We start from the raw sequence: 22,692 nt of genomic DNA, 5'->3' as shown, positions 1-22,692 counted from the left end.
TCCTAGTCTGTCGTTAATTTAGAATTACAACGTGGTTCTGTAATGACGACAACTGAAGCCTCCTTCATGATCCATGTTATCCAGTAATTTTGGGGTTGGCGAACAGGTTTCCTGGGCATTTAATGGGGATCGGCGCGGGGTGAGGTGCATAAAACATCAGTGTAAAAACGTCGAGGATAGCCAACAACTTGAGCATTTTTCATTTTAATTATTTCCATAATATATATTTATATCCCGACTCATTCACCCTTACAGTCGATCTTCAGTCTAATTATCATCAATCCTATATTTTTTAACAATTTAATTCTTTTTTTTTACGTTTTATCCCAAAGTCTTGGATTTTCGACCGAATCGATTCAATAATTTCCTTCCTCTCTCCTCTGACCCCCGGTCATGTCCCCTGAAAGTTGATTTGTATTTGACGAGTAAACAGGAATGTACATGGGAGGAAACTTCACCCTCCTCCCCCAAATGTTGTGTCAGCACGACCAGTTCTCCGTGTCTCAGATGCATGTTGCATAATTATTTCCCATGTCCAATGAATTTGAATATCTTTGGGGAATGGGTCTCCAGCAATTGAATCATCCAATCAAATTTCACTTCACTCAGACCAACTTTTTTATGAAATTATCATTCCATCAGGTACATGAATGGAAATCCTCGATTAAGACGATACAATTTAGCTAATCATTTAATCTAATTATTTACTAATCTTCATTCATATATATATAACATGTATGCCTATATATATGTATATATATTTTTTTTATCCTCGAAAAAAAATCGTAAGAATTTGGTAAAATTTTCCTCAATCACTTGTCGTTCTGTAATTATAAAAAAAAGTACTTTTATTAAATATTTATCTCCGTGTGTTCCGATCTCTCCTTTTCCTGATGTACATTGAGATTAATGTATCCACTGAGTTAGCATAATGATCATAAATAGATGAAAAATGCTGTGCTTTTTGCACTTGTACACGCATCTGTGTTAGCGGGTAGATGCCTGCCACCGAGAGCAAGATACGTTTCCCCTTGCCATTTATTTTTCCTGACATTGAAGAATGCGCTTTCTTTTTGACCCCCCCCCAACCCTCCCTTCTCCATCCACTTTTCCGGAATAACGGACGCGGTCGATGTCTCACCAATGCGCAAGCCAAGTCGGAGAGTTGCAAGACATGTTACTTGAAAATTAGATGTATGGAGACAAGATTGATATTTTTCCCCGAAGAATTGCATTTAAAAAAATTATAAATATTCCCAGGATTGTTTTGACATGTCATGTGAACCTGAAATGATGATTTTCAGATGCGCATGACAACGAAACGGCTGAAATAATTGAAAAATCCATTTAATATTTCCAAAGCTTCAAGTAGTAAATCCCACTCCCCTCGGAGTAATTTATTTATGTCCAGATACTCGACAAATCAAAGTTCAAAATTTCAAGCGTAAACAAATTTATAAATTCGAATTTTCCCTCTCTCTCTCTCTTTTCCATCGGCTTCCCGGACAATTAAAAATATTTTAATCCTTTGTTCGACGAGGATTAACATTTTAATCCCTCATTCAATCGGCTCAAAGTCGATCACGAGGGCTCACAGACGAACTTGCCACCACATGTTGAATAGATAACTGCAATTTGAATTACTTACTCTGAAATAATCTCATCGTCACCTCTCCTGCCCAAATGTGAATCCCAACTTATTTAATTGCTCGTGGGATAGAATTAACTTCCCAGCATCGCTAGCATTTTGATAAGCATAATCCCCCTGAGCCTCTAGTCGCCCTTGTACGCCCATCAAAATCATTTTCATATAATTAAATCGGTGGGCTGTACCTACGCATCGATATGTCACGTATCAAAAGTGATTGACGTGCCATATTCCATGTTGAAATTTTTTTTCTGGCTATTCGGATGCCCGGATTTTAAAAAAATGTAAAAAATTTCGTGTCAGTCACCTGACAAAAGCAGAAGGCACCCCTTGGCGTTTTTAATACGCCAAAAATTTGGCTTTAAAAAAATCCCGGATTACTTTTTTACGAGCATACTCTTCACTCTGTAAATAGAAATTCAGATAATGCACGTAGAGAATTTATAGTCACGTGACAGTAAAATGATATGGGAACTCGTGTCCGAAGGAAATGTCTCCAAATAATTAACGGAAAAATAATAATCAGTGGTAATAATTTAATTTCAATAATCAATGAAATATCATCGTACTAAATAGACTAAAGATAGAGAGTAATTTATTTGGTGCTTTGATGATAGTCAAGTACCAAGTAGGTAAATAATTAATTAATGTTTTGACAACTACTTCACCACCAATCTACATACAACCACCCACACGTAATCATAATTATCATTTATAATTACAGGAGTTGGAAAGAAGTTACACGTTATCGACCCCGGGTGGTGGTAGCCCAGTTTGTTGTCCACCATGCAGTCCACCACCAGCACCAGCTGCCTATATATCGAGCATTCGTGCGTCATCGAGGAAATTTGGTGGCAGTGGACCAACATCACCTGATCGTGATCCAGTTTGTAGACTACTCAGGTAAATGGCTAATACAATGGATCGAGAGATACTGGGAGAGCTCTCAATGAAGTCCTGTGATATTCACAAACGCCTTTGACGTTGACAAGAGCTCTCTCAAATTGCTAATCTTTTGTGTGAGAGTTGAAATAGAACGGTAAGCTTCTTAGAGAATTCTCTTTGCATTGCATATACCGCTTCGTCTTTCCTAGATGACTGAAGAGCCGAGACGAGTCTCAAATAGAGTAAACATTGCATAACGCAATCAGTATGACGAACCATTCGATCAAAAAAAATCAAAATATTAACTGCAAAAAAATAATTGGTTTCATGAAAATTAAAAAAATCAATCTCAATCAATGCTTTCAGATACTTAAAAATGTACTATCGGGAATTAGGAACGCGTGATCCCCGTCATCTACCCCCCTGGATCTTACCCCTTCCCCTGGGCACCCTGTGTCCAGCTCACTTCCAGCCACATCTCCAACTGATGCATAAGAACGATCAGGAGCATCGTCTTGAGTCCATAAAAATCGACCAAATATTCGCAACAGTGAGACTCAGCGATGGCCTTCTATCAGAAGCCCCAAGACGTGTGGCTATCGAGGGTGGTCCTGGTAGTGGACGTACCACCCTCTGCATGAGGCTCCTCCACCAATGGGCTAGCAAAGACGATGGTCCAGCACTGGCCTTCATAATTCCCCTTCGTGAACTCCGTGGTACATCAGTTCTCAATTACCTGACTCGTGAATTTTTATCAAAAAGTGCTGCCCTCACCGAGGCAATGACACAAGTATGGCGCACTCTTCATCTACTCGAGGACCGAGTACTCTTCATTCTTGATGGTTACGATGAGTGTCCCGGTGGTAGGCAATCGCTGGCCGATGCCATTGACTTATTGGAGGCACGATTATTTCCGGATGCTAGAATTCTCGTAACGTGTTCACCAAACAATTGGACAAGTTTATCACCAATGGTACAGCGTAGAATCCACTTGGCTGGATTGGAATGGCCGCATGTTGAGAGACTATGCGTTGCCTATTTCATTCACAATAATTTGTCAGAGCGAGCCTGTGATTTTCTCGAGTGCCTCAGCCTCCAATGCCAAACAATCAAAGAACTCGTGCAACATCCACTTGGTTGGATAATGCTCTGTACACTTTATCAGGATACTGGTACACTACCAACGCAGCCCAATGCCGTTGTCCAGGAAGCAGTTAAGTCGATAATACGTAAATGTCTGGATAGGCCATTGGCACCTGATGAAGAGTTACCATCGCACTGTAGAAAACGTCTCGAGGATTTTGGTAAATTGTCATTATCAGCGTTGAGGGAGGGTAGATGCTGCTACACAGAGTCAGAGATACGCACTAGAGGTGGTGGAATTGAAATTCTTCGGTTGGGATTTCTCTCCAGGGGCTTTACATTTGGACAGAGACGAAAAATAGAACAGTACACACCCATTCACATGGCTGTTGCTGAATTTCTCGCTGCTTATTATCTCGCTTCGATATCACAATATGCAAATATACTCAGAAGAGAAATTGAGGGCTTGCCCAGTGGCATCATTGGATATCTCGCTGGTTTGCTTGGGCCAAGGACCCACCTGGTGCTGAATCAGTTGTGTCCACTCGAGGTGCCTTCCAGGACTATTTTTTCCCTTCTCAAAGCGGCAGGAACGTCTGATGGAAATATATTGGCTGTGTGTCGGCTCCTCGGTGCTGCGCCAGGGTTTGGACCAGTTCCCAATGAACGACCACCAGCACCTCTGGTACAGACATCACCCCTGGAACTCGAGGGATGGTCCAAGATACTTGGGAGCTCGGCGTGCACCCTGGAGGCACTCGAAGTTGTGTTTCAGGTGGAGAGGAGTGCTGATCCGACTTATCTTAATGACTTCTTTAAGGCTTTGGCTGATAATGAGAGTGTTAAACTTGTGAGGATTACTTCGCTACTCGGTCAGGAATTCCCAGCGGATGAGGCGCAACGACTCGCTGGACATCTTAAAAGTGTACTCAGCAAGAAGAGGCTCAATGATTTTGAACTTGTTATCACGTGCTTGGAGGAGTCCGCCCATGATAGGTGAGCTTTTTTTTTGTGTTGAAATTTTTTTTGATTAATTGATTGGTTATTTATTGGCACATTTTAGGAATTTTTCGTTCCATTCATTTTTAAAGTGAAAAATTTTTGCTGTAGAGGTTTTATAAAGGCACCGGATGGTCTTCTCCATTCATATAATTTATTCTCTGTTTGATGAAGCAATTATTCATCAACCGCTCGGTCGTTTCACGAGAACAGAATATTTTGAAATTCATTTAAGTGGGGAAAAACGAAAAGAGAAAATGCGATTTTTTTTCGTCCAGCATCAGAACGGATTATCTTTTCATATTTTTCATCACATGGGACATGGGATATTATTGTTGAGGATTGTCTTTCATTCGGGGACAGGGTGTATCCCCGAAAATGAGGGTATCAGTGTCATCTCCGAGTTTATTTGAAAACTCGAGAGAGAATTTTACGGATAAGAGGTTCGATGATAAAACGAGAAAAATGAGATGGGGATATTGGTGAGCTGGACTGTTCGGAAGAGTTATTCCAAGGGATATGTGCGGTTTTTTTTTCGGGGTTCCTTTCATAGCTCTCACATTTTCCATCTATCGTAGTCTCACGAACCTTCATTTCGATGGAACAACAATGGAAGGAAATACGTAAGCCCTCGTATATTGAGTCTTACGTCACTGTATTTTTGTCCTGTCGCAGACGAGTTACGTATTCTATACACATATATATATTTTTTCATGGGGTTGCGTGAGAGGGTTAATTTTTGACGAATGGGATTAAACCAGTTGAGTTCACTCAGTGTGAAACCGAATTTTTCGCACTTGTATTTTTGCATCAAGAATCACTGAAAATTATCAAACTCGACGGTTGAAAGTTCCCCCCTAAATAACTGTATTCATGAATTTATGTAGTCGAAAAATTGAAATGTCGGATCAAAGTTACAAAGTAGCTTCTGGAAGAGGGACAAAAAATCGAAGGGGAATAAACTCTCCAGCGGTAAAAAGGAGAGACCACTCCTAAAGCGTGGGAAGCTGAAAACTTTGCCGACGGGTAAAACTCAACGAAACTTTGCGTCTACCAGGCGACAGGGGACACCAATGAGACTGAAATCGAAAGCCAAAACTCACTCCACGAAGTGCAAAATTTATTTATACGAAAAACAGGGACTTTGATTTTCACACATTGAGAGGTTTATTCGCGTGCCGTTGACAGGCGTTGAAAACAATCTGCGGAGGAAAAAATATTGTGCGAATTCAACTACTGAATAATCTAGAGGCCCAGGGATTGAACAGTTTGGCAGTAAATCTTGGGGAGGAGTTCATTTTTAATAATAAAAATTCGTAAAAGAAAAATTATAATATTCCTCTGAAGGGTGGGTGTAATTGTCAAGAGTTGGATCGAGTCATTTTTAATACTGTCCTTTGCAAACGCACTTCCGGTTAATTTTTTATTTTCAACCACTTCTCCGTTTCTCGCTCATTTCAGGGGTAAAGTTGGAACTTTGAATGGCTGAGTGAATTTACTGGAGACAAGATACAGTTTGAATTGTTGTGCATGGTAGTTCATTTTCCTCAGCTGTATTTCATCAGAGTTTCTTTGTACTCAGACACAATTCAGACTTGCGTTTAAAAACCTTTTCACTTCTTCAAGCACTTCTTTGATTCGTGGCATTTATTGCACTGACAATGGAACTAATGACATTCTTCGGAAATTTTCAACGAACATTTGTGAGATTTTTAGTTGTGCGAATGGTAAACAAATGTCTCGTGATTGGTTCGGGGAATTCACTAGTGGATAACGCAAAAATTTCCGTGAAAAAAAAAATATAAAAATACATAAATCATATATTTATCACATTATTTTAATAAAAATAAAGGGTTTTGAGTGCCTCCGGAGGGTTTCCCATTTATTGAATTTATTTCGAGTGTAATGAAGCAATTTATCATCGCATCATTGCCCAAATGGCCAATCTTTTATTCATTCAAATACACCATGTTTCATTACTGAAATAAAAGGCCGAATTTTGTAAATAAAAATAAAGGGCTCAGTGGGCGCCCGGGGGCTCTATCCCTTCTATCCAATTCATTTTATTTTTGGTAAAACAAATATTCATTTGAATAATACAATTCAAAGTACGTCAGCATCAATGCAAATATTCACAGTCCACATTTTTATGTCTCAATTTGTCTACTTAGACTTGAGTGCGTGGTCAACGCACTTTGTCGTGGTTTGAGTAATGCATCGTCCCACCTGGCGCGACTGGTACTCGACATGAATCTGTCCGGTGATCAAGTCAGTAGGGTCTGCACAGCACTGCGCGATTGCGTTCAAGTGCAGGCACTGCACTTGCCCCATTTGAGCTGCGGTTGCGAGGGCCTGGCCTCGGTTGCTGAACTACTCAAGGAGAGGCCACTTCTAGCACTCAATCTTGCCGGAAGTTGGGGCGCCAAAAATGAGGATCCATCGAGTTCGGGTATCAGTATGGGTAATATCATTAATTCGTACGTTATCAAGATATTTTGCAAAGATTCAAATTTCAATAAATTCGAATATTTATAATAGTCTGGATGTTAAGACTGAAGAGTCGAACATCAATAAAAATATTGGCCAAACACCTCCCAATCAGGATTTCTCGTTCTCCAATAAAAACGCTGAGAAGTCTAATTAATGCATCGAATCATTCAGCGAGCCTCCGATATCTCACAATGCCAACAGAAATTCAATATTCGTTTTTCTCATTCCTCTTTTTTTTTCGTTTTTAATAACCATCACAAATCTATCGCGTCACGATTGAATGGGCTGGTGTTGGCTCGCTGATAAAATCGATGGGACTCGTCTCACCGCGTGGAAAACGATGAAAATTCCTAAGGAATAGTTTCGCAAAATCTCCCTGGCTCCCTCAGAATTAAATATCCACAATACTGTAGCACTACTCGGCTATCAACGATTCAGCCCGGGCAATTAAGCTAATTACCCCTCTACGACTGCGCTTAATGTTGTTCCATTTTTATTTTCCACGAACATGTTCCCTCGGACAAAATTATCGCAATTATTTCAAACATACCAGGACACGGGACTATTTACCCGAGAATTTTGGGTACCGGAGACTTGTTCTGAAAATTTTTTCCTGGAATTTTTTCCCCACAAAATTATTTCCGGATTTTTTTTTTTTAAAAACCTTTCCCTCCCCGTAGTTTTTCCTCAGGGCGTTTATTTCAGGGATAATATCTCCTCGAACCGGGTATTTCTCACCAAATTGAGTCACGAAGTTGCTTGAAACATCTTGGCCAATTCCTTTCGAAAATATATCGTCGCTAATAATGAAAATATAAACCAATTTTCACAGGCTCTGGATCGGGCTCTGGTAGCAGCGGTTGTGCATCCAGCACACTCGGTACACTACCTTTGAACAATCGTTGCTACTCGTCTCTGCCACGTGGTGCACTAGCTGCCTACGGTAGTTTAACAAGACCAGCCACACTTCCACGTTTACCACTTGGTATTGGACTTGGTACCACTGGCAATGGTAATGGTACATTGCCACAAAACGATCGCGACAGGGACAGCAGCAATGGTAGCTCCAAGAGAAATAGTGACAGTGTACTGTGTCATCGGTTGCCACTTATGCATCCTCTACCAACGTGCGATGTCGCATGCCATCAGGGAACTGGATTTCATGAAATTTTCAATGCTATCAGGTAAGATATGAGGGGTGGGATGTGTAGTTCAACCAAATCTGCTTCTCTAGTATCAAACTACCAATTTTCTGTCATTGTAAAATCGTAAAATTGTTGATCCTTAATTTTTTTAGTGAAAAAAACAGTTGGTTGAGTTATACAACTATAGAAATTACATAAATAAAAATAAATATGTTTAATGATTAATCAAAAAGCTAGGGGATCCCAACTAATATCGAGTTTCCCCCAAAAATTCATTATCGTCTAGATATTTCGAGCCATGAAAAATCATTCCTATTAATCTGAAACATGAGGAATAACTCGGGAATAAAATGGCAACGGAGGTAACTCGTTTTGAATATTGGAAACCCTAGTACGTGAAGGAGTGTACAATTTTAATTAAAAACGCTCTTCCATCCAGAGCTCGTGCTCCACCAATAGAAAATACAAAACTTGGCTTCTGAATGTATATCATTTTTATTTTCTTTTTTTTTATTCTCTCATCGGAAGAGAGCACACGCTGGAATGACGTCTGTCTGACGGACGCGACATTTAATATTTGTCCTGTTGAGTTAATTGAAAAATTATGCAGCCTCTCGGGTAAATGATGATATAATGGGGGTGGTAAAAAATCTCGAAATGGCTCGAGTGAATTTCACCCCAGTGGAGAGCCTTTTCTGGTGGTACATCGGCATTTGGGTCAGTATATTACGGTGTTTGGGGCTGCCCTGCGTGATCTGCACAAAAAGGGGCGTTATCGGATAAAAAAGGGAAGAAGGGTGACGAAAAAAAAAAAAATTTACCGGTGAGAGTTTGTATCGAAGTGAGTGGACTCATCCCCTCAACATCGTCAGAGGAATTTAAAACGTGTGTAGTTCCTCAAATTTATGCGGACATTTTTTTTGCCCCATTAAATAAAGTAGTGAATTGAAAAATGAAAACTGAATGTTTCACCGTAAAAATTTCCATGCAGAAGCCCAGTAACCCCTAGGGTCACTGATTATTTTACCCTGGAATTTGAAACGCCCCAGCCATTCCTCAAATTCAAGTGGACACATTTCTCAGCGAAAGAAGTAGCGGATTAAAAAGTTAAGGGATTCCCCGCAAAACCTTCATCCTTTTTATCCCCCTGTCTGCTGTACTTTATTTTTCACATCGCTTTCCCTTTTTTTTTTTCATCCCTCCCTTCGAGAGATGGAAGATACACGCTGTAATGACCTCCGCCGTCTGAGTTTTCCCCGAGTGCTTGGACTCGTGGATTTGCTCTTCTTGCTGTACGACAAAAGCTTTCAGCTTGCTCGGCACAACGGCTCCACCTAATTATCTCTCTCCACGTACTCCATATATTTTTTTGTATTGCCCTTTTTTTTTTTATTATTTCTTCCACTGTGTTTCGCCGTATTCTTATACCCCCCCGAGAATTCGAGATACGTGGAAACTAGTGAAACTCGATTTACACTTTTACATTTTAATAAAATTTATATCAACGCTATTGTTGGCAATGAGAAAATGTTGAGACGTGGCTTAATTGAAGATTTTTAACTTGGCTACGGAATTTTATCCCCTCTTTTATCTGCGGAAATGAAAATTGTAGTGACTTTATTCTCCGGAATTCCAACTTCTTCAAGAAGAAAAAAAAGCGTATTATGGAGATTTTATTTCCAGCAATTTCAACTTCTCGAGCAGAAACAAAAAAGTCGGGAATTCTAACGGGTAATTTATTCTCGAATTACAAATATTTCCGTGTCATTTGTAAATTAAATCCCCGAGGAATCATTTAATATTCACGTACGAGCAGATTTCAGGGGCTCTGTCTTAGAATTATTTCATTATTATTCTGATGAAATTCATGTTGAGATGTTATTTAATTAAACATTTCAACTGGCGGACGGAATTTCCTCGTTTCTCTCTTCTTTCACCCCGAAAAATGCAAATTATTCTAACTCAATTACAACTCCTCAAGAAGAAACATAGAAGTTAGAAATTCAAATAGCGCAATTTACGCGCAAATTACAAATATTTACACTTCATAAAAAAATCCCCCGGAGGAATCCATTAACTGGGATCATCACCCCCCGAGTCTATTGAGAACTTCTACATCACGATAAAAGACTATTGCCCGAGGGAGACCAGTCTATATCCCCCGGAACTTAGTTACACTGTCTACCAGACTGTGAGACAGACAGGATCGATACACAATACCCTCATTCTTGTGTTACAGAGAGCCAAATTGCAAGCTCAGGTCCCTGAACGTCTCCAAATGCCTCCAGGGCGGTCTCGATGCTGGGTGTCTGGGTGAGACAATCAGACGTGCGAGAAACTTGGATGCTGTGAGGGCTGCTGGTGCTTCTAGACCTGTGGATGTTATGCCACTGGTGTTGGCTCTTACTGAAGCCCCTTGTTTACAATTACTCGATTTAGCTAGTCCACGTCTCGCTATGGATGATCATCCGTCCAGATTATTGTGTCATGCACTCGCTAGAAATTCAACTCTACGGCTGCTGAGTCTGGAGGGATGGACATTCAGAATAGAGGTAAGAAAACAAATTGAGAATTCCTCCATTTTAATAATAAATTCCGCTCGAATGAGCTTCGATAAAAAAAATGGGGCTTTCATTGGGAAGGAAAAATCTGCAAAATCTTTTTTGAATAACTTTCCTTGTCACTCTCTCACAGCCCTGGCAATATCGTTGCCGGATTACACCCCACAGAGAAACAATATCCCGTAAGCAAACGACGTCCAGACGTAGACTAATGGAAAACTGAGCCGTTAGCAAGCTCATGTAAATGGCGTTACGGGTTGAAATTCACAATGGTGCGTGACATCCTCAAACTACTGGGATATGTTACGTGTGATTCAGCACGCGGTCATTTTTCGAGGATCATGTAAAATTATTCCCCCAACGACCTGCCTAATTTTCATACCACTGAATAATCATCGACACCATCGTCAATCACCAAAAATGATAATTAACAGTGCTACCTGATTGCAAATCACACTTGGCGTTATTTGTTCGTGAAAATTATTCCCACCAGCGACTGGCAATTGCATTTAAAAAAAACTCGGGATTTTTTAATGAATATATTACAGTGAATTTCGATATATATTCAATGAGAAACTTGGGACAGAGGGATCCGTGATATTCGCTGTAATAATTCCAAAGTTTTCCATCGAAATTCCAAGTGGCATAACCCGGGTTTACCATAGCGTCAGCTCCCGGGGGAACGGAAAATCCGAAAACTCGGGGAATCCTCATCTGCAGAGTTGAGAACGTGGTAATTGAGGAGTGCTGTTCACTTTACTTCCATTTTCAGTTGTTGCATATATACACGACAAATGCAGGGTAATGTTACAATGCTCAGGGTGGAGAAGCCGATTTAAAGTTGAAAAACACAAATGAACGAATACTTTTCCTTTTTCCACAATTAGATTTTTTTAATTGTTTGTTTCACCAGTGAAGTGGTAAAACGAAGTGGTAAAAGAAATTATTGACTTCCCGAGAAAAAAATTTATTCAACGAATACACCAATTGTAAACAATTTCCATGACAAAATAACAAAACAAAACATTATTTTTTCAATCTCCAGGAGTCGGAAACATTGCTAGTATTTTCCGAGTTGTTGACGTGCACGAGTGTCCGTGAATTGAGCCTGTGCAATGCCCGTCTGCATTTAGCAGTCCACGAGGGTCCACTCTCCCGATTAGGTAGACGAGACGATGCTGGAGCTGAACTGCTTCGTGCAGCACCACCACCCGCCTGTCCAACGATAGTTTTCCTTCGTCTGGCAGGCTTTCAAGTGAGTATAGCCACTACCAAGATCCCGTAAATAGCACTCTCCCAGAACACAGAAGCGACAGTATTAAACTTGCCACAACTAAGATACATCGATCAGAGACCCATTGAAACATCCCTCCTCTTTCATCCCCGGATTTATCTGCCATCGTCCCGAATAAGAAATTAATATTTTTAATTTTGATGCAAAAATTAATGGCAACAAAATATCACCTTTTCCTGAATTACTGGTGATAAGAGACTGGAGTCTCTCCAGGATTTACGTCATCCATCGATTAATTTTTTTACCTCAACAGGATTGAGTTTGACAACCGCAGGCACAATGAATCCATTTACCCCGATTATCAAGTTTCGTAATTAGTCGATGGAAGGAACAAAGGCCCGAACGAATTGGTGCACGACAGATAAGCCTCAGAATCCCTTCATCCCTCCCTTTCCACTCCTCTCAAGATACCGCCGAAGAACTTTATACCTCGACACACGAGAGACTTCTCTAATGCCACTGTATTGTCACAAACAATCCGCAATTCCATTGCATTGCGTTCAATTAATTCGTGCCTCGTGCCACAGTCACATGTTCATATTATACAGGCCCTTGTCTCGTGGGAAATCAAGTGCAATTCACTTGAAGAAGGGAGATTGACGTTTACATTGGCACTGATTTTATTTCTTACCTCTGATCTCGAAATTTTGGGCAGAAATAATTCATTGAAATTCAACGAGAGGAAGATGTGTTATTTTTTTATATTTTAATGACAATTTTTCGCTGAATATATGTAATATAAATAAATTAATCACTGTTTCCATACAGGTATCAGTTAATGATAGACTGGCCCTGCGCGGACCTCTTCTCCTTCCCTTCTTAGCTGGTTTCACCGCTCTGAGTGAGCTAGACCTGTCCCTTGATAAATCAGAAATAGGAGGTAGCAGTGGCTCTCTCCTCTTCATCGACGACAAGATCCTCCAGCAATTCTTCTCGTCTCTATCCACCCACTTCAAGGCCCTTCAAACCCTGAAGATTAATTACTGGCGGATCAATTTAGAGGACAGCGATAAAACAGTGAGACAAATGTCCAAACACCTGAAGACCTCCAACATAAGCTTCATAAAGGCCAATGGGTTGATCGTGACTGATGGTGTTAAGAGACTCCAGGTTGAACATCTTTTTTTACAAACATTATTGGCCAATTTACAATGTCTGACGTGGCTGTGCATCGACGGAGTCAAATTAACCGAGAGCCAGTGCAGCAGCATTGGTAAGTGGATAAGGGAACGTTATCCTGGGGTTTTACTGGAGATAAGTGCCAAGGACATCCAGGTCAAATCCATTAAGGCTCTTGTTGCTGCTGTTGAGGAGGGCGGAAGAGCTGAGGTTGGATACATTGGAGGATCGACTTGTCGAATTAAAATTAATAAACTCCAGAAAAATTCCAAGACGAAGAAGAAGTGAAGGGGTTGAGGTTGATGATCATGATGGTCGATCTGGAAGTACTTTGAGGGCCTGGCCCCTTTTTTTGGGAGAATTTATGCTCCTGTTGTGATGTGGAAGCGAGTTTATTGGAGGCAGGAGGCTCCTCTGTTGTTGGAAGCGTTGAGATACTTTGGAGACAAATGGATTTACAGGAGAGAAAGTTTTCGGAATTCTTATTCCACTTCATTACAGCATTTTTTGGATTGCTTTCCTGCACTTGGCAAGTGCACGGGCTTGGGAAATGACGTGGGATATTTGTGCCAAAAAATATATTATTCGATGAGGTGTACTCAATGGAGATATTCTGCTTGCAATTTTCTTTTTCATTTTACGAGGGGAAAAATTCAATGGAAAATCTATTTTTTTTTGTTGATAAATTCTATTCGAATTGCATCATTTAAAAATTTTTTAATGTGTTTTTTAGCTAATAAAAACCCCCAATGTTATTAGTATTATTTTTTAATAATTTAAAATAAAAATTATTCTTTGAAAAATTTTAAGATATACAAGTCTTGCGAACGTTGGATTTTTTCTTATAAATTCTTTTGTTTCCATTAAATTAAGAAATTATTACACGATGAATTATTTGTAAATAAGAATTATTTCTAGTTTTATATTACCTTACTATATTAATCTCTGAGTTAATTGTAGATTTATCTCTGTATTTTTTTAAATCATGAGTTTTATAAATTATTCTAATAAAACGAATGATATTCGATGAGGCTGTTACAAGTATAGACTACGTATTGTTGCTAGATGGAGTCTGTAAAATAAAGATAATAAATTTGAATGCAAATGATATCGTGAATGGGGAGAAAAGTAATATATGATATATGAAATATGTATAAGAAATACTCAAGCAATAGCTTTATCCGTGGAATTGTTGGAGATTGAAGAAATTTTATGGTATTTTTAGTGTATAAAATAATTTTACGAGATACTTTACACAAGAATAAAGAACCTTCAACTGCCAAATAAATGAAAGACAATGTTAAATGATTAATCGTAAAATATCGAATGAAATATCACGAACATCTGCACTTGTTAGTATTTCATAAATTAGAAGCGAGGGATTTATTTCATTCCAATTGGAAATTTTATTTTTTAATCATTTTTTTACGTTTAATATTTGTAGGCTTCAGCTATCGGTTTTCTTTCGCACTGTACATAATCGAAATGATGAAACTGGGGAGGGACAAAATAAAAATCGTATTCCATTAAATCTAGTAGAATGTATCCTTCACATAAAAGTTGTTATTTAGGATTCCCTCCGAGTGTTTTTATCATTAAATATTTATGTATTTATATGTGTGCACATATCCTTGAGAAAACGAAATAAATGTCATGTGTTTGAAATGATTTTTTTTTTCTTCATCCCTTCGATTTTCAAGATTAGCGCTCCTGAATCCGTGGTACCAATGAAAACGTAATTGAAATTATTTAAATAAATTAAAACAATAGTGATGACCTTGTGATACGAGGTCCCTAACTGGATAAAATATTTTTCATTCTATGGAGAATTTAATCAACACAAGCTCTAGGTTTTATAGATTTTTTATTAAACCGATTTATACAGAGGTCTTAATTACGCGGCAGGGTCGTCGCCCTTGGTGGTGCGGGTGTAGATTAACTGTGCATGGTGCTGGACCACCTGCTTGATGAGCCCCTTCTGCTGGAGCTCGATGAGGGCTCGTCTGGCGAGTGAACCTCGGATCTTGAGCCTTTCACTCACGATTGATGGAGTGATTAGCTTATATTGGGGTACTTCCTTAAGAAGTTTGTCGTATGTGCCTTTGTCAAACAGCACCTGATTGTTCAACTTGTCGCGAACTTTTCCTTTCGACCACTTCTGCAATGACGTAATTAGATCATAATTAAACATCGTGTAGGATAGATTATTCTGATATTTATTGATTTCTTATTGAATAACTTTATCAGTCTCATTAAATCAGTTTTTTGCTGTCATGGAATATCAAGCAAGGTTTTTGTGCATCATTTAAAGTTATTCAATTAATCTAGGTGATGTAAGGTGAAGGTTTTAGAGAGCCTCCAATGTTTATTATCACAAAGACACAAATGATAATGAAGATGTGATGAAAGAATACAAATATCGAACCTTCTTCTTAGCTTTGCCTCCGGATCCTCCCTCCTTCTTCTTCTGGGTCTTTTGGGGCTGTTTGGAAGAGCCCTTCGTGTCCTTCTTGGGCGGCTAGAAACAACAAAAAATCATTAACAATCAGCATTGTTCACCAACAACCCCACCACCCCATCCAGGCCCAAATTGGAGGTTAGGGTCATAAAAAATCTCCTCGAAGTACAGAAATCCTCAATCAACCTCAAAATTGACGACAAAAATTCCAGAACATCATTCAGACCCTTTGGAATATCATTTTCCACCCGAAATAACTACAATCAAACGATTCATAACCCCACGATAATCCCAAACGCCATGTGGCCCCACTCCATCACCTCCCCAAACTTCAAAAACAAAAAAAAAATCACTCAGCACTTGTATTGATATTTAAATACGAAGTTTAAGCCCCACTGCGATGTTTTCGATTTATTAACAACGAGAAAACGGTTGATTGTCTTCAGATTAAATAAATAATTCAACAGACAGTTGACGAGAACACTTACCATGATGGCTGACGACTGGAAAAGAGCAGGAGCGAGAACCGGAACTCACTAACACGCCATTTGGTTACCTCACTAGTCAACACAACTTCGCACTTCACTCCCTGAATTTCAAGAAAAATGGATTGATTTATTCACAATTTGTTTGGTTCCCCCAAAATTCCAGTTTCGTGATATTTATTTTTTACTGCGATTCTTAACGACATTTTTGGGGATTGAAGTTGTCGACCTGACGGGAGTGGCTGAAGCGTGTTCGACATGGGATATGGCGGTTAACCCAGTGTATTATTCCAGCCGGAATCCCCAGTGTCCTCGATAATAAGGCAGAATCATGAGCAAATTAATCCTCGGAAAGTAACGGTGGAAATCAACAGGAGTATTTGGGCGAGGACTACTGGTCAGGATTATTGAGACTATTTTTAAGGTATTCAATCACCACTGAGAGTCCTTAACCTGTAATTGACGTGTACGTGTCATGTATGACAATTAAAAGAATATCCTTTGATTTCTTTCTTTGGATATTAGAAAATTGAGGATTTGAGTCTTAAAGGGGGGAGGTGACTTGCGGGATGATTTTTAGAAGTCCCAGAGACGAAATTCCAAGCAATATGGTACCGATCGTTGTTCATGCTCCACTGGGTTCTTGTGGAAATGTCTTATTTTTTTCTGTTTTCTCAAATGCTCAGTTTTTAAATTGAACAAATAGACTGTGGGATATTAAGGACTAGAAATTATTCCGAAACAAATGTTAATTCCGGATTTTTACGTATTTTTCTTTCTCCGATTTCGTATTCGTCAATTTTTTACATAAAATAAATTCATTGCAGTGCCCAGGGGCCTGAGATAACATTCAAATTGATTTTATTGCACATCCAGAAGGTAATTAAGCGTGACATATCACGCGGGTCATTGCCACGTTCCAATCGATTTCTTGAATATTGTCCACTGTAACATGAGTCCATCAGTAGCAATAATCACTTTGTTATTATCCTTCTGCAGTCCTATCTTATTTTAAAAAACCTTCTGTCGAATCTCCACGAGATAATAGTCGAATCAAATCGCTGATGCATATTTTTAATGAGCGATATGTCACGTTCGAAATGTCACGCTCCCGTTCCAAATTATTTAATAAAGCTCGTGCAATTAAAGTGGAGTCTTCAGTCGTGACAATCCCAGGGAAATCCTTCGATTTTTATTTTTTCAATCGAAAAATTATTCTCCGGACTTTTTAAACGCTACAGGTAGTTTAGTTGTAGTTTTGTTTTTTTTTTCAATTTTATCATCTTATTCTCCTCATACTGTATTCCACGAAATATTCAGCCGAGATAATTTAATCCTAAAAATAATCGCAGGCGATGTGTGACGTTCGCAGCACTTGGTGCTTAAATAATCCCCTCCAATCACATTTCCATCCAGAATAAACACGAAAAAAATGTGTGTTTATTATCAGATAAACTTCAGCTGATGTAGAACTCCTCCTGACACCCCATGAAGGTGTGAAACTGATTTAATGAGACTGATGAAGTCGGTAGGGAAGAACCTCGAGAAAGTCATTGATATTTCTTCCACTAAAAATATCATGTTTTTTTTTCAGAAACTCAAGACCTCGAAGACGCCTCTACGATGCTTCCCCTAACGCACAAGGACTCCCGTAGTTTCGGTAGCCGAATAAAGGAGAAGATAAACGGCTGGACGAGATTGATATTCTCCGACAAGAACACGAGGAATCTCTTCCTCTTTCTCCTCCTGAACTTCTCATTCGCCTTCATCGAGCTGATCTACGGCATGTGGACAAACAGCCTCGGGCTTATATCCGACAGCTTCCACATGTTCTTCGACTGTACAGGTTTGATCTTCGGCCTGATCGCTTCAGTGATAACAAAATGGCGGGCGAACGATCGTTACTCATACGGTTACGTGAGGGCAGAAGTGCTGGCAGGTTTTGTCAATGGTTTATTTCTCCTGTTCATCGCTGGGTTCATAATGTTCGAGGCGATTGAGAGGGCAATTGAACCACCGGAGGTCAAGCACGAGAGACTCTTCGTGGTGTCAGTCCTGGGACTTCTGGTGAATTTAGTGGGAATTTACGCCTTTCAGCATGGCCATGGCCACAGTCATGGGGGTGGAGGCCATGGGCACTCCCATGGGGGCCACGGACACTCCCACAATCACAATCACAGCCATGGGGGACATGGGGGCCATGGGCACGATCATCATGACATCGAATTCGAATCTTCATCGTCGGGTAATTCCCAGATCATGAAGAGTGTCTTTCTGCACATTCTCGCTGATACCCTGGGATCTGTTGGGGTCATTGTCTCAGCTGTACTGATGCACCTCTTCGGCTGGATGATAGCTGATCCCATATGCTCCATGTTCATCGCTCTTCTCATCATCATCAGCGTTGGATCACTTCTCATGGAGTCCGGGGTTATACTAATGCAGAGACAACCTGGTGCTCTTGATCATCTTCTACCTCAGTGCTATAATAGGATTAAGAACCTCTCGGGGGTTTATGATGTCCAGGAGCCACACTTCTGGACACTCTGCTCGGATATTTATGTGGGTAGCGTGAAGCTGGAGGTCGCCAGGACTGTTGATGCCAAGTATGTACTTGCTCAGACGCAGATGATCTTTCATGCTGCTGGAGTTAGGCATCTGACTGTTCAACTGGATTATACGCATACGTGATCCGAGGGAGGGGATCAATTCCTGAGGGGGTTCTGAAGAGAAGGGGGTGCATGATTTCTTAGGGGACATGGGGCGGTGAGGAGGGATTTTTTTTCGAGGGATTGAAATGATGGGAGGGATGGGAGAAGATGGACGTTTTAAAAAAATCATTTTCCTTGATAGGGGGATGAAAGAAACTCGCCCTCTTGGGGGAGAACATTTCATTTCATTGGGAACTAAAGAAGTTGCTGATATTTGAAGAAAAATAATTGAAAATGTCTATTTTCTTCCATTCGGTTCGCGCTCGTTTTTCTAATATTTTTCATCCAATTTTCAGTGCTAAAAAATTAATGATTTCATGCCCAATTTAATTTCATTTTCCGAACTTTAGGTGAAGTATTTAAATTTTTTCATTCTTTATACGGTTTCACGTGTAAATACAATTGTTGTAGAGATAATACATCACTAATTTTTCTTTTGAGGTGCGCCTAACGTTGATAATTACTGCCAAATCCTTGGACACGTGTGTCACACCGAGATAAAACGATTAATACCAAAAAAAAATTGTATGAGAGAAAAAATTTGTTTTAAAAATGTTTTTCATCTCATATAAACTTTTTGGTATTGATAAAATTACCGTACCAGTGAAAGAGATGAATTGTTGTTGATTATTTTTTACTTTGTTGTGAGGGATGTTCTCTTGACGATGGCTAGTCGCGTGGGTCATCCAGTTTTTCTGCATCTCTATGCATGTGGGGTACATTTGGAGATAGATTAATAAATTATTTGTAATTGGACATTCCAAACTGTGACTCAGGGACACAATGTCTCTGTTCTCGATCATTGGAGGGTGAATTCCAGTCCAAGGTGAAACTTTTCGTGACGAGAGTTCTGTGCAAATATTTTGTATTTAAACGTCAATCATAGATTATTTTCGTGATTTATGAACTGAGCAATAATCACCCGGTTTTTTAAATGAAGTCTTTATTATATATGGGAGGAGAGAATGGATATTTAGGCGACAAGATGTGTACATAATCATAAATACTAGATTAATAAAATAATATGGTTTTATTTGGTGTCATCCATTTATTCAATTGTCGTTACTTTGTCATTAAAAATTTCAGGTAAATATTTCTCTAGATCCAATCAATCTTCAATTGCTGGCAGTAATTCCAAGCAATGAAATACCTTAGTTCCTGTTACGTCAAACATTCAGATCTCCACTTTCGATTGTTTTTCGCATTTTTTCAAAAACGTAATGGCCGACGCATGACATACCCCGGTTTTTTCACTCACTCTCCAGTAACCGACAGGTAGAACAGATAGTTCAAAATTCTAGTTGCTTAAATTGAGCTGCAAAAAAATTATTGAAAATTGGGGTGAAAATTGCCAAATGAATCAATGAGGAGATTTTGGTATGGCAACGAGACTGAGCTCACTGAGCCCAAGAAACTCGGAGATAAGTGCTCTTGAGGAACGAGGGTACCTCATCGGGAAGAAGATTGGACAGGTTAATTAACCGTGCAGATCTAATATAATGCCTTGATTTTTTCCCCTAAAATCACTCGTTGACGAGATTATTCATACCTGGGGCCTTCTCCATTTTTGATCTGTGTGGGTTCATAATTTTCTTGATTGTACTGTTCTATTCATCGATCAGGGATCCTATGCCACCGTACACCTCGCTGAATATGTTGCTGGCAGTGGAACGAAGAAAATGCGCCTCGCGTGCAAAATATTCGACAGAGAAAAAGCACCGAGTGATTTCCTCGATAAATTCTTCCCACGAGAACTCGAGATCCTAACGAAAATCGAAAATCCTCACATCATACAAGTAGTCACTTTCCCCTCTTAAATATTTACTTTAATATTTATAGGAGCTTAACAAAAGACCGATGATCTTACAGAATGCTGAGTAAACAAATTTTAAAAATGACAATTGGAAAACAATTCTGATCTTATTTAATTTTATTTCACTTTATTTATTTATTCTTTCAGAGGTATTAGATTTACATATATATATTTCAATAATATATATGAAGAAGTTCATCATCGAATTTCTTCATGTCTCCCCCCCAGGTCCACAGTATCCTCCAACGTGGCCCCAGAGTCTTCATCTTCATGCGTTGTGCCGACAACGGTGATCTCCTAGACTACGTCCTCCGTCACAAACTGGTCCCCGAGCAGCAGTCCCAGACGTGGTTCCGTCAGATGGCCTCGGGTCTTCACTACCTCCACTCCAAGAACATCGCGCACCGCGATCTCAAGTGTGAGAATATTCTCCTGTCCCACAAGTTCCACGTGAAGCTCGCGGACTTTGGTTTTGCCCGTTTCTGCGTTGACTCGGAGAATCGCAGGATTCTGAGTCACACGTACTGCGGCTCTGCTGCCTATGCAGCACCGGAAATTGTCTCTGGTACTCCGTACAATCCAAAATTGGCGGACGTCTGGTCACTCGGAATTATTCTGTACATAATGTTAAACGGGAGGATGCCCTTCAACGACGAAAATCCCACGAAATTACTTCGCGATCAGATGTCCAAGAACTGGGTCTTCAGATCACGGATCCAGGAAACTGTCTCGTCAACGGCTAAAAACGTTGTACGTCATATCCTTGAGCCGGATATTACTCAGAGGTTCACCCTTGATAAGGTGCTATCGCACGAGTGGGTGCGGGGCAAAAGGGATAAATTGTCGAATGGGAGTAAGAGCGTATATTCGGCTCAGCCGACGCAGGTGATGGGGATGAGACTCTTCAAAAATGGAGAGAAATTGCAGGAGAACGGTGGAAAGTCCTCCAAGGAAATGGCCGTCAGTGAGAACTCCCAGAAAAGAGAAAGCAAAGTCTAAAAATACAACTATTTTTGAAATTTAATTTTTTGATGGATAATAAAATAAAGAACTCAATTTTTGAAAGGTAAGATGATTCAGTCCACTTCATTGATAGATTATTGGTTTAAAAGAAATGAAAAGAATAATCAATTCCAAGGTCGCGGATATTATTTACAGGTTCATAAATGAACAAATGAGAATAATTAATTAATTCTGTTAAATTGACGAATTATCACATATAATACCACAAGTGGTTCAAAATTATCGAATATTTCCCGATAGATTCGTTGCAAACAAATGAAGGAGTCAAGTTTTTCAGGCTAAAAAATCACGAGTGCGAAGCACGAGTGATTTTTCCTGAAAAACTTGACGACTTCATTTGTATGCAGGGAACCTAGAGGGAAATATTCTATAATTTTGAAACTCGAGTGGTATTCAGGGGATTATTTTTCCTATCCAAATTTCGGCCAAGAGAATTGTGCCATGACATGAAAAGAGGTTTATTTGGTTAAGTGTCGTTTGTTTACCAAAATATTCAAAAAATTATCGCATGTAATACCACAAGAGCTCCGAAATTATCGGATATTTCCCGATAGGTTCGTTGCAAACAAATGAACGTGTCAAGTTTTCCAGTTTAAAAATCACGAGCGCGAAGCGCGAGTGATTTTTCTGGAAAACTTGACGAGCTTATTTGTTTGCAGGGAACCTTGAGGGAAATATCAGATAATTTCGAAGTTCGAGTGGTATTCGGGGGATTATTTTTTGCATCCAAATCTTGGCCGATAGAATTGCACCATGAGACATAATTTTCAACGAATTGCCATTTAATCTGTCAGATACAATTGAGGGTTACTTCAACATTTGTTTTTTTTTATATATATCAACATGCAAAATTTCCAGTGAAATTTCCAAGAATATCCGCTGAAATACCGTGTTGACTATACAAAATAACGTCGAATGGTGCAATCCTATTGGCCAAGATTTGGATGGGAAAAATAATCGCTGATATTCGAGGTAGGC

At 39.6% G+C, this 22,692-nt stretch overlaps 4 protein-coding genes across 7 annotated transcripts in view; 3 read left to right on the top strand and 1 right to left on the bottom strand.

The window, feature by feature from the left end:
- Positions 1-14,889, top strand: part of LOC135169905 (uncharacterized) — a 54,057-nt gene extending 39,168 nt beyond the window's left edge. For all 4 annotated transcript variants that reach the window (XM_064135323.1, XM_064135322.1, XM_064135325.1 and 1 more), the window contains 7 exons: positions 2,373-2,551; positions 2,900-4,612; positions 6,787-7,076; positions 7,938-8,289; positions 10,490-10,802; positions 11,857-12,066; positions 12,874-14,889. In XM_064135323.1, coding sequence (XP_063991393.1) covers positions 2,373-2,551; positions 2,900-4,612; positions 6,787-7,076; positions 7,938-8,289; positions 10,490-10,802; positions 11,857-12,066; positions 12,874-13,512 — 3,696 coding nt within the window. In that variant the 3' untranslated portion in view covers positions 13,513-14,889. The remainder of the gene's footprint in view (positions 1-2,372; positions 2,552-2,899; positions 4,613-6,786; positions 7,077-7,937; positions 8,290-10,489; positions 10,803-11,856; positions 12,067-12,873) is intronic.
- A 182-nt stretch (positions 14,890-15,071) lies between these two features.
- Rps25 (Ribosomal protein S25) lies at positions 15,072-16,237 on the bottom strand. Its single transcript, XM_064135340.1, has 3 exons — positions 16,171-16,237; positions 15,650-15,742; positions 15,072-15,382 (listed from the first exon to the last, which is right to left on the bottom strand). Exons 1-3 carry the CDS (start codon positions 16,171-16,173, stop codon positions 15,119-15,121), a joined length of 360 nt encoding a protein of 119 aa, XP_063991410.1. The 5' UTR covers positions 16,174-16,237; the 3' UTR covers positions 15,072-15,118.
- Positions 16,238-16,361: 124 nt separating this feature from the next.
- LOC135169917 (zinc transporter 7) lies at positions 16,362-19,911 on the top strand. The gene is made up of 2 exons (XM_064135336.1): positions 16,362-16,591; positions 17,762-19,911. Exon 2 carries the CDS (start codon positions 17,791-17,793, stop codon positions 18,856-18,858), a length of 1,068 nt encoding a protein of 355 aa, XP_063991406.1. The 5' UTR covers positions 16,362-16,591; positions 17,762-17,790; the 3' UTR covers positions 18,859-19,911.
- Positions 19,912-19,949: 38 nt separating this feature from the next.
- On the top strand, positions 19,950-21,904 carry LOC135169918 (testis-specific serine/threonine-protein kinase 1). The gene is made up of 3 exons (XM_064135337.1): positions 19,950-20,350; positions 20,501-20,674; positions 20,920-21,904. Exons 1-3 carry the CDS (start codon positions 20,258-20,260, stop codon positions 21,688-21,690), a joined length of 1,038 nt encoding a protein of 345 aa, XP_063991407.1. The 5' UTR covers positions 19,950-20,257; the 3' UTR covers positions 21,691-21,904.
- The last annotated feature ends 788 nt before the right edge of the window (positions 21,905-22,692 follow it).

This window comes from Diachasmimorpha longicaudata, chromosome 16 (assembly GCF_034640455.1).
Source record: "Diachasmimorpha longicaudata isolate KC_UGA_2023 chromosome 16, iyDiaLong2, whole genome shotgun sequence".
Taxonomy (NCBI): Eukaryota; Metazoa; Arthropoda; class Insecta; order Hymenoptera; family Braconidae; genus Diachasmimorpha; species Diachasmimorpha longicaudata.
The sequence above is the reverse complement of the archived record's forward strand: the minus strand, read 5'-3'. Positions and strand labels throughout refer to the sequence as shown.